Source organism: Pieris napi, chromosome 24 (assembly GCF_905475465.1).
Source record: "Pieris napi chromosome 24, ilPieNapi1.2, whole genome shotgun sequence".
Taxonomy (NCBI): domain Eukaryota; kingdom Metazoa; phylum Arthropoda; class Insecta; order Lepidoptera; family Pieridae; genus Pieris; species Pieris napi.
The window spans coordinates 4,168,033-4,180,416 of record NC_062257.1 but is presented as its reverse complement, the minus strand read 5'-3'; the positions used below and the strand labels follow the sequence as shown (position 1 = coordinate 4,180,416).

Here is a 12,384-nt window from a genome sequence, read left to right as displayed (position 1 = left end):
GATATCTTTTTCATAATTTTCTAAATCAGAAGTAGGTATTAAAACACGTGTTAGGTCTAAATTTATATTTGTAAAATAATAAATATATTATATAATATCGTAATATAACATATCCAATAAATTATAAGATCTATTACTTAATATAATATAATTCATTACAATTTTTGCAAATCTCATAAAACAATATCGAGAGATAGTACTACATTTTTAATATATTTTTCACAATTCATTTCGGGAAAATAATTCAATACATTGTTCAAAATTAACATAATCTGTGATTATAATGTTTTATAATCTGTGAAACAATGTCCTTTGAATGGTGTTTCACAATTCGACTATTTATAGAGAGCTGAATGTACCTTAAGGAAAATCTTTAGACCGTAAAACGGGGACTACCATGACGTTTTAACCGAACTACTTCACTAAATATGACACCTGTCATCTGTCAAAAGGCTGTTGACAAACTGTCATACGTAGCGCTGAGTCTTGTCTCTGAATTAGTTCCATTATCTCTACCAGGGGTTTAGACAAGATGCCTTAACAGAAGTGTATATACAAAGTGGTAAACTAAATTTGTATGAAAATGACAGTTCGTGTCGTATTTTAATACAAATTTAGTTACAATTAAACTACTGTTAAGGCATCGTGTCTAAGCCCCCAGGAGTTTGACATGCTATTCTATGACACATCACACACATGCGGTATAAACGGGTACTGTAAACTAGTCAATTAGAAGCAAAGCCTCTTCAAGAAATCGGTAAGGTCATCCTCATCATGAGGCTCACTTGGTAGGACAATGATATATTGACGTATTCATGGTAGACCCACAGTTATAATTATTTTATTCAAAATTTGTTACAATTTGAATCTGTATTCCATAGATAATCTATGGAATGTGGTATATCTGAAAACGGTTTAAGGCTTTTAGGAGGTACTATTTAAAGTAACAATACTTAGCGGCTAGTTAATATATAACGTTTAACACAAGATTTCATCTACTATAAAAAAAAAATTATAAATATCACAATAGATGAACTGTCAGCAGTTATGTTTAGACAAAAATTGAGGGCAGACAAGCGTGATTATTTGGCATTGATTTGGTATCTACCGCCAGAGCTTTAGGGTGAGATTAAAAAACTAAACTTTGCACTTAATTTGACGTACGCGAGTCAGGCTTAGCGCTAAGTCTCATTTTTTAATATCAGCCATAGACAAAGTGAATTACGATCGCCAATGTTTTGGTTTGGAAATAGTTACGTGACCTGGCGTAACCTATTTATTAATAGGTAATTAACCATAAAAATTAGGCATCTCTTTAAGTATGTTTAATATCATCAGCAAATATTGCAACGATTCCCAACTAAAAACACCTCTGACCTCAGTCTGTGCACATAATTTGACAATTGACCTTGAAGTTTGGCCATAAACATTTCGCGCCAAAATTCTTACGTATTATTTTAACAGTTGATTCATAAATAAATGTAATGCTGACAGCGGGTTATGCACTTCTGTGATATTGACAATAACAATAATTTTAATATGGAAATATGCCTACATCGAGAACGAATCGTATCAATGTTCCGATAAAGACACACATCTTACATCTACTGGTAACCATCGTAAATATATTAATGATACATTGACGGGACACGCCCTAAAAATTAAAATAAGATAAAAATATAAAACAATTAACTACTTAAAAATATGTCATCGTGAACATTGTCTAAATAAATAGAAAATTTAATAATACTAATTATAAAAATCAAAGAATAAATGAAGGTGAATTTTCCAGTTTAAACTATTTAAGGTACTTTGATGTAATGCGTCTAACCCATAGAACCACACCTATTTCTGTTATTACATAAATTTAGGAGACATATTTTCATAAAATTATATTGCCCACAACAATTTACAGATTGTAGTTACACAGATTATAAGCTATCAGTTATAAATACAGATAATAGATAAAACTTTTTTGTTCAACCTTGTCTATGGAACGAAATTGGAAATCTATTGGCCGATTAAAGCAATATTCTACTAGGTATATTCTCTCAACTTGTAACGGGAAGGTACTTAAGTATCAATTATACATATTTACATTTTTCTCTTATTATATATTAAGTTTAAGAAGAGGCACAGTAATTTACATATAGTTATTTATATGACAGAAAAGCGGTGATGGGAAACTGTATAAAAATATATGAAAACTTATAAATACAGTGATAAGTACCTTTAGAGTCTACTAAACAATAATTTATTTAAATTATTATTGAGTAATTCTCACAACGCGACTGTATGTAACTAATAAAGATACACTCTCGAAAATAAAATCTATGAAAAAATGTTTCAGAATAAGACTTAGTCTAGACTAGCGTTCGTATAACTAAAATTATTTTTCGACGATCAAAACCGCCTTTATATGATATGAACGCAAGCCGCCAAGTCGGCAATTTACAAATACTTTTTGCGCATTATTATGCTCTTTGTACTGCTATTTTTATTATGACTTTGGTGAGTGTACATTGAGCAAATTTGGCTAAATAAATAAAACATAAAATCTAATAATACAAATATAAAACTAATAAATAATATTTTTGTAAATAAATCTAATAGCTTCGTGAATGTTGAGATCGGTTTGATTCAGCAAAAGCAGTTCGAGCACCAAGTAGCATTTTGACCATAGACAAAACATAGAGCAACATTGAAAATGTCAAGAGGGAATAGGAACAAGAGAAATATTTGCACGTTATGAAGTTTATTGTACTTAATTAAATACTACTCTATGACTTCCAGCTTAAGCTAATCTATACTGTTTCTATTCCATAGATAAATCTAATTTCTTAAATTATGGCAGTTGATTAAACGCTAGCTGAGTTGTTATCCTAGCCTAAAGGGGATCATTTGGTTTTTCGCGCGCGAATTTCAATGTGAATTAAAGTATCGTAATTTTCATTACAATAATTTGTATCACAACCTTTGACAATAACTGTTATATTTGGTAAACGGTGCAGGTCAAATTGAACTGCAATTTGGCAAGATAAGCGATACCTGTGTGGCTACGAGGCATTTGGCCTAAACCACAGCTTGTCACGCAATATATAAAATTTACTGTGCGTTTTGCAAAAGCACCAATAAGACATGAACACTTGAATAAACATTGTATTGGCACTGTTTCGAATTTAACTTAAATGGTAACACCAAAGATATGGAAACGCCGCGCTGATAAATGATTCAATATATTATTCTTAATTCATAACTTTAATATACTTCGTGTCTATAAAATTATCGTTAACAATCACATTAAGTAACGAACATAAATATTTCACTCGAGGTACCCTATATTACGATTGCTTTTGGTACCTATAATAAAACGTAACTTATATATTATTTACATATGTATAATACTTAATAAATAATATTGCATCTTGCAATATCCTTTCACGTCCGTTTTCCTTCCTTGAGCCGATCGGTCGTATGGTAAATTTTTTTTTAATTAAAAGAATTTCTCCTTTCCGTAATAAAATCACGTTAAGATGTTTTTACGTGTCATTTACCGCCTCAATTAAACTCCATTAGGTCATGAGTGATATGCAGAGCCATCTTCATAGACAACTCTTTCTTGACGCCTTTCAAAACATTGGGCAATTAATCCGTCATAAAATGTCTTTATCAAACTTAGATGTCAATTTAAAGCATTTATTATTTATTGCTTTAATAGTGCTAATTCTGTCTAAGTTGTGTAATCTATTGGAATATGTAGTCTGTAGTCATAAGCGTTTGCTGTCAAAATCGTTATGTTATCTGTCAGAGCTACTATAGGTAAAAGAATATGCTACTACGCTCGTGAAATTTCATACATACTCTGAAATTAAGTTCATCAGAATTAGCACCATTAATTTTCGTCACATCAACCGACTCTCCTTCTCTTGTCCAAGCTTTTATCCTCAATCCTGAGTATTGTCTTCATCTCCAGGACCAACATGTATACGTACAGATATGTTTAAAAATTCCAATCTAAATTTTAGTCTTTTAGTCAAACCTGAGAAAACTTACATTAAGTATATTTCTAATTCAGTCAATACATAAACATATCAACCATTTGTATATTTCGACTGGAACGATGGTCACCCCGTCGATATAGATTATAATTTCGCAGTGTGAGAACATTTATTTACAGCGCGAACGCGGACGGATTTCACTGACATATGTCAATTGTCATTCGCAAACTTAAGTCAATCAAAGCTCGTAAACAAATAAATTTGATAAAAAAATACGACTAGTTATTACGGTGTTTGGCTTTTAGAAGTATAATAGTCATAAAATAGATATTTCTGCATGTGCAATGTGCTGTACAGGTCAAATGCTAGTGAGTAGGAGACGCTAATGTCCAAATGTTTTCACACTAAACGAAAGTCAGTCTAACATAGGCTTACGTCTAAAATATTCACAGTCTCTGTTCAAGACATTTCGTATCCCTACAAAAACATGTGGGCAATGTCTGCTGTATCCACAGGAAAGGAAAAATATGTCTCCATTAACATTACTTAAATTTAAAATATCATGTCTTAAAATACTTAATGTCCGATACGACACTATCTCAAAGTTCGGTGATGTCACTACCCTGGTATGTTGGGTAATAACCCTGGCATCTGTTCTGGCAGTAGAAGTTACTCGTATAAAACCTCATTTGCAAATTCAGCGTTTAATCACCAAATCGTGTGCACGCTTTCTTCCATTTGCACTGCGTGCACCATTGATCGCGCTGGTCCATTCCGTACACCTTCCTGCATTTCTTATTGTCTGAGCGTGGTCTGCGGCCCGGGCTGCTAGGGGATGCACCTGATGCTGATATTTTCATGTGCTTCTGAAATTGATATGTTTTCTTATCTTTCGAAAATTTTATGATAGAAATACGCTTTTACAAAGGAGGAAAGAAGTCTGTTTGAGATTTCAAGTTTTAGTTATCATCAGCAAGTATGGTATTTTCAGTAATTACATGACAGGGGAAGACAAAAGAGAATCTTAAGATTTTGACAAATAAGATAATACAATGCTTGAAAAGGTGGGAGCTTGTAGTTTATTGTTTATCAGAATGCCAAATCATAAACTGACTGCTTCACGACTGATTTGAGAGCGACCGCCGATGCGAAAACCGCTGTGTGAGTTCGAAAAGTGAGTTACAGAATCGCAGGGCTGGCAAGAAACTTTCCGCCACTCTTTTTAATTGCTAAGTCGTCAAATTTATAAAAAGCTTTATTGATTTATTTACGATTAACGAGAGCTTTGAATGTATTTAGTGATAATTCTCTAATTTCGCTTGGGAGTTGTAAAAACGAATACAATTTCCATATAAGGAGTGGTATTGACAAATACATACCGGGGAGTGTGAGTTAGACCAGGAATGCGTTACGGGAATGCTTATGGACCTCGCTGATATGTTCTGCATTGTTGATAGAAGTCCTTGTCTAGAAAAAAAATATGCAATAAATTATTCATCTAGAAATGTATACTAAAGTTTTTTTTTTAAATATCCTGTTCTTAATTATACTAATATATAATAAGAGTAGTCTTCAGCGTGTGACTCTCATCAATGAGGTCGTAGATTCGATCCCCGGCTGTGCACCCATGGACTTTCCTTGATAATATAATTAATTAACAGGGGATTTTACATTCGCTCGAACGGTGAAGGGAAACATCGTGAGTAAACCGGCTTGCCTTAGACCGAAAAATACGCTTATAATACTGACTGAGTACTTTATAATACTGACGAATGATCATGAAACGTCTACAGAAATCTGAGGCCCAGACCTAAAAAGGTTGTAGTGCCACTGATTACTTTAATTATAAGGTCGATTATTTGATTGATAGCAGTATTGGTCTATTGGCGTGTAACTGAGGTCGAGCGTTCACAATTAACTCGTTTTTGTTGGGAGGAAAATCTTGGGAAATATGGCATGTATTATTATTATATAAGGCAGTTTTTGCCGCGCACCGCCAGGAACCAGCTACCCACTGAAGTATTTCCGAACCAATTCGACTTGGGGTCCAATTCTTAAAAAGCCAGCAATGGTACAACTCTGGTATTTCGTGTCTATGGGCGGCGGTATCACTTAACATCAAGTGAGCCAACTGCCCGTGTGTGGTATAGGGGTATTAGTACACTCTAGTGGTATAGAAGGCTATACCACTAGAGTGTGACAACGGTCTTATTGCTGTTGTTACCTGTAAGATCCAACAATCTGACGTTGATAATCTGGATCTTCATGTGGAGGTCTGCACATGTCTCGGTGGGATAAAGTGGGTGGCGGTGCTGGCGTAGACACTTCACGCTCCGTGTAATAGAACTCCTCTTCATGATCACTTTCACCTTCTTTCTTTGGCCTGTAATATAATTGAGTTGTTTGAAACCTCAGCTCAGCATTTTGTACACAATTGCCACAGCTTAGACCAAATGTTTTTATTTCCAATATGTTATCTATATCTTAAAATGTCTGTCTATGAATGACATTTGACGTTTTACATTTGAGTGCTTTTTGTGTCTTTTTTAATGTGACGTAGGCGGTATGGTCGAAAGACTATAGCCTGCGCCATGGGCGAAAAAAAAAATGCAACGTGATTTACGAGTATATTCTATTTTACAGTAATAAATAATAGCTCAAAACTACATTAATTTAGACTTCCATTTTCGCATTACTGCGTGATCCGGGTAGAAAAGTGTTTCGAAGACTAAATGACATTCCTACATCAATATTTCTCATGTAACGTCATGTGGAGGTCAGTATTTATGGTTGATGATGACATAAGCTGTGACTGATTCGCGTTTATCTTGGATTCAATAAAGGGCAGGGTTTTATCATACTTTTTATTAAACTCTTTAACTTTAAAGCTTGCAGCAGTGCATTAGAAAATAATTGTTAACTTCAACAATTCTCAATGTTGCAAGTTTGACAATGTACTAATTCCATAGATTATTTTTAGAGTTTACTGCCAGTTCTTCTCTTTCGTTCCATGCCCTTGATTTGAGAACTGGCAGTAAATGTAAAATTAGAAGCATTTAATATATTTATTTTTTGACGTTCATAAGTGTACATTGTTACCTACTGACTTGACTATTTGATAATAGTCTATGTAGTCTTCACGATTGCTGTTCGGATTCTAAATTGTTGGCAGTTTATGTCACGATCTAGATAAAAATATCTGTTGCAGCATGCAGTTACATAATTAGCGAGGCACACGGCCTTGTCCCAGAACGTGTAGCTAAGCAATATTCTAGTAATAAGCTTCGTTGCAATTCTATTTCCGGGTATAGATTGAGAATTAGTATTTCATTGGAAACAGAATAGACAAAATTTTGTATCTATAATAATTTCATAATGGACAAGGAGGTTATATAGTTTTCTATACCTATAGATAATATATATTTTGGCGGGTCTTTTAAGATATTTTCGTATAGTTGTTTCGTGTTAGTTCTTCCGTTTAATTTAATGCCAATTACGCCCTTAGTTTTAAGAATTTTATAGTATTTTTTAAGTATTATTCATTCTATGATCTATGGCCGAATCGAATGATACTCACCCTAAGTGTGTCTGTCTGATATGTGCTTCAATAGAAAAACAGGTGTGTGTGATGTAACCACATCCTCTCCAGGTGCATTCAAAGACGACGCTATTTACCTGTAAACAAAGAAAATTCCAATTAAATCTATTATTTTTATAAATGATTTATTATTATTATTATTTAACCTAAAAACGATTTGACAAATGGAAGACATAGCGACCGTATTCTATATTGTCAAACAAAGTTAGATTTTCAAGAGCTGTCTTTATTTGAAGTTTGACATTTGACATAACCTTGAGAATTTTAATATTGGAATTGATTTTTATCCTTATCAATCTCGTGTTAAGTAAATTATATAAACGTGACAAAACTATTTGTGGATGGACATACCATTTCAGTTTAGTGATTTGGTGCATCAGTACATTACCAAAACTGTCAGAATCATCCATAATGACGCTTAAATGTATAATTTTCGAACAATTGAACTAACCTAGGAAGTTATTCATATGAAGGTGACTAGTACATAACTCTAGGCCACGGCCTCGTGTTTCCACTTCGCTTGCAAACCACGCCCTAATTGCATATGCACTATAGTTTTATAATAAAACAAATACTCAATGACGTCATTCGACAAAAATTATCAATCTGGTTACAACAAGCAATGTAGGTCACATTGAAAGTTAGATAAAAAACAACGAAACGTGTTACTACGCAACAATAGCAAATTCTTTGTTTAAATAATTGTCAAATAGGCCTGAAGTGCGTAACGGTATTACGTTGGCTCGTGGCTGACGTCACTCGTGTGATATGTCAGGGACGCGAATTGGGTTGCTATCGGACCGACAATGACGCGGCTATATCAAGTGCATTTTAAACTAGGTTAGGTCAGGGGGGTGCGGAGGGAGGGGAACTAGGTCTCGCGCCACGGCCAAGGGTTTGCGAAGGTTGAATTATTTTTCTTTTCCACATAGAAACAATTATGTGAGTGGTGTTTGCAGGAAATAAATCATTTCTCATAAGTGAGTGTCAATGATGTGCCCTTTGTACTCAATTGAATGCGGAATTTGGTGTAATAAATATGGTATGTACTTAGATATAGCTTCCAGGGGAGCCGGTGTCCCAACCCTTATTGCAGCACTGACCTAGTTTAGCCCCTCGATCGTAACACATAAAAGATAATTGATAAATCTATATACCTACCTTCTTCCTTTAATCTATGGTTTTATTCCGTGACGTAATCTTAAAATCCATATTTAAAGTGATATATCTCTCAATAAATATATTAATTATAAAAAACGATTGTCTTGTTAAAAAATTCAGTATTCATTTAGTCAAGATCATTGTTTTTACACGCAAAACGCATTAAATAAATGCAATATTGGCTTTAAAATGTTTTATATAATAAACGTCCCTGAGATTCGTTGTGTGCTATCCGTACGAGTTACACGTGCCGGAACTTGTGTATGTGTGCCGAGTATTGCAGTATGCAGTATATTAGTGTGTAGATGATTTAATTCGAGTTGGCCGAGTTACAGGCTACTATAATATTGTTATTTATGTAGACTGTGTAACTATAATGTTCTATAGTTACTTTTAAGTCATTCCTTTGTTTAATAATTATAATTCGAGTCAACGCTTGATTGTGTGTGAAATGTTATGAATACGAAGACATGTTAACAAAAACACTGGAACAAAGGAGTTTTATATAAGAAAATACAACATTGCATTAAGGTGCATAATCGCGTGCACGTGAAATGCCGGTTTGTTGTTGCGCCATCTCTTTCTACGCGAGATGACTTATTGATTTGTTTTCATTCCGTCTCGCTCTAACATATGGGTGCAATGTGTTTTTGTCTCGCGCGAGCGACCTTCCTTATTTACCTCGCGTATTGAGGCTAGATAAATTGTTTTGGTGTCATCTCGTTCTAACTGTATAACCAGGAAGCTCGAATGTACCGCAATTAGTGAATATCAAATACAAAGTCGACAATAAACAGGTTTTTGGCTTGGTTAATATATTAAGACGAGTTCTGCGTATTCGATTATACACTTATAATAATTTTTCGACGAATATACCTCCAGTTTACACGTGGCTAATACAATGTGTAATCACGTGTTGTTTTGTCTAAAAATTTGTTTAGAAAACATGCCTTGCCTTCTAAAAACTTGTATGAAAGACTTGCTATGTTTGATTTGTTCAAATATATCTAACTATCCAAAGAAATTAAATTTAAGACAAATAACGTTTTACTAACGTTTTTATTTTATGGCGGGAATTGTTTGGACTTGTTGAAGTGACAGTTGACAATTGAAACAAAAACTCTATGGTTATTGCGGAATGCACCCCGGTCCCTAGTCGAGGGGAATAGATTCAGGTCAATGCACCCATGGTGGAGGAATTCTTTTGACCGCCATACGATATTTATTTATTATTTATGAACTTAAAATCATATCATTAATTTACTACTAATAAGTACAATCAAAGATAGAAAATTAGTCTTGCTTTTTAGTAAAATAGTTTTTTAAAGAACTGAGGCATTTGATTTTAAAAGGCCGGCAACGCACTCGCGAGCCCTCTGGCATTGATAACATCAGATGAACCTGCTGTCCGTTTTCCCCCTGTTATATATAAAAAAACCGTTTAGTGACCGCCGCCCATGGACACTCACATAAGATTCGCAAGACTAGTAAAACAAAAGAGATTTGGATACGCCACTAATTGTGAACCTAACGAAACTTAAGTATTATATGTGTTCCAGTATTAAAAGTAATAATTATTAATCTTACATCAAAAATAATTTAATCAAAGACTGAGGGCTGTTATAGAATAAATGAGTAAAGAATAAGCACCAAAACGAATTCTTTGTTATGTTATAATATTTCTATCGTACGATTAGAAGTTCGATACGTCTAAAGGTGCAATAACCTGGGCCTTTGCCCTCCGACAACAAACCCTTGAGTTTTTTACATATCCCTATAAGTTTTTTACAGAGGTATTCAAATTTGACAGGAAGTGTAGAGCGTTGCCCCATTTCTTCAAATCACAGAATAAAATTCCATTCGAATATCGAAACAGGTGATCGATAGTCTGTAGTTTTCAATAATTAAAAATGGAATTCTATTTTTTACTACAATTTATGGTTATACTGTGAAAAAGTTTTTATAACCACAGACTACGTCACAATAATATTTTTGGACTAATTACAAAATTTCTTTTGTTGGACAATTCCTTTGTGAATAATGAGTCACTGGTGTCAGCGAAGGTGCAACCAGCGATGATGAATCAGCCAGTAGTCGCCAATCGGGGTACATGCCTGGTCAGTGAACTCAACTGGTTCTTGTTACAGTTTCACTTTTTCTAACTGCCGCGAGCCCCTCAAAGGTTTTTATAAAGCAGGTAGCATACAATGCACGATATTGTATGGAATTCGCTTCGTGGCGCATCTTAATACATAATCTTTATATATATAATTCTTCTGTGAGTGTGTATGTCACTGAACTTCTCTCAAACGACTGGACCGATTTTGATGACATTTTTTGTGTGTGTTCAAGGGGATCTGGGAATGGTTTAGATTCACAAATCAGCCCGCCAGATGGCGCTGCAGTCGGTACTTTCATACTTTGCTTTACTAATTGCTTGAAATATTCTTTATATATATAATTCTTCTGTGAGTGTGTATGTCACTGAACTTCTCTCAAACGACTGGACCGATTTTGATGAAATTTTTTGTGTGTGTTCAAGGGGATCTGGGAATGGTTTAGATTCACAAATCAGCCCGCCAGATGGCGCTGCAGTAGGTACTTTCATACTTTGCTTTACTAATTGCTTGAAATATTCTTTATATATATAATTCTTCTGTGAGTGTGTATGTCACTGAACTTCTCTCAAACGACTGGACCGATTTTGATGAAATTTTTTGTGTGTGTTCAAGGGGATCTGGGAATGGTTTAGATTCACAAATCAGCCCGGAAGGTGGCGCTGCAGTCGGTACTTTCATACTTTGCTTTACTAATCGCTTGAAATATCATGCAGGACAACGTCTGTCGGGTCCACTAGTAAATAATAAAATTAATACCGTATTACAGTGATTATTTAGTTTTTTTTTAATACATGTGTCTTTAAGACATGGAACATTAAAATCTAGTCTTACTTAAGACTATAAGTAATTTAAGTCTAACCAAAGATTTTGTTCCCTTTGGAGTAGACTCTTGGGGTTCAAACACACAGCTTATTAAAGATTTAAGTTGGCGCTTGGTGCACCGGTGACCTCAGAGCTGGTGTTTTTCTCAACGAATAAGTATCGCAATACATAGTAGAAATGATTTAAAGGTAAAATTACAGGTACACTGCCACAGGGACCAAACTTTTTACATTTGTTTTAATTTTAAATTATTATTACTTTGTTAGTCTAACCTAATTTACTAATTACTACTACATACTATATAGTCTCTTAGGGGTCTTCCCCTTACATATAGTAAAAGTCTTAATAAAAAACTAAAATATAAAAATAATACCGTATAAGAGTGAAACTCGAAAATTTCGTATTTTATGGAATAACGTTGAAATTTAATGTTGAAGATGTAACGTTTGGTTTATTAATGAAAGAACTAACTGACAATTCAAGTTTGGACAAAACTCATCCTTTGCAAATACCCTCCTTTTTTGCTTTTCGTTCAGGCGTTTCAATACGTGGATCTCGTGTAGTTAAAGCTAATTTAGTAATTATAAGATCATCCAGGGAACTCGGATTTATTTAAAAAAAATCGTTTATTTTGTAACTACCCTCACTCCTTTTAAATATCAATAAGATAATCAAACAAAAACAA

The 12,384-nt window shown here is 34.1% G+C and overlaps 2 protein-coding genes across 3 annotated transcripts in view; one reads left to right on the top strand and one right to left on the bottom strand.

Moving 5' to 3' along the window:
• Positions 1–50: 50 nt before the first annotated feature.
• The window catches only part of LOC125061666 (zinc finger protein 395), a 65,861-nt gene continuing 53,527 nt past the window's right edge, over positions 51–12,384 (bottom strand). The window contains exons 5-8 of the mRNA XM_047667192.1: positions 7,576–7,673; positions 6,223–6,381; positions 5,378–5,465; positions 51–4,864 (exon numbers count right to left, since the gene is read on the bottom strand). Of these exons, the coding sequence (XP_047523148.1) occupies positions 4,703–4,864; positions 5,378–5,465; positions 6,223–6,381; positions 7,576–7,673 (507 nt within the window). The 3' untranslated portion in view covers positions 51–4,702. The remainder of the gene's footprint in view (positions 4,865–5,377; positions 5,466–6,222; positions 6,382–7,575; positions 7,674–12,384) is intronic.
• The window catches only part of LOC125061664 (flap endonuclease GEN), a 102,490-nt gene continuing 97,999 nt past the window's right edge, over positions 7,894–12,384 (top strand). Inside the window, exon 1 of one of the 2 annotated variants that reach the window (XM_047667188.1) lies at positions 7,894–8,069. In XM_047667188.1, coding sequence (XP_047523144.1) covers positions 8,064–8,069 — 6 coding nt within the window. In that variant the 5' untranslated portion in view covers positions 7,894–8,063. Of the gene's footprint in view, positions 8,639–12,384 lie in introns of both variants that reach the window. The other variant, XM_047667189.1, reaches the window with a different exon arrangement.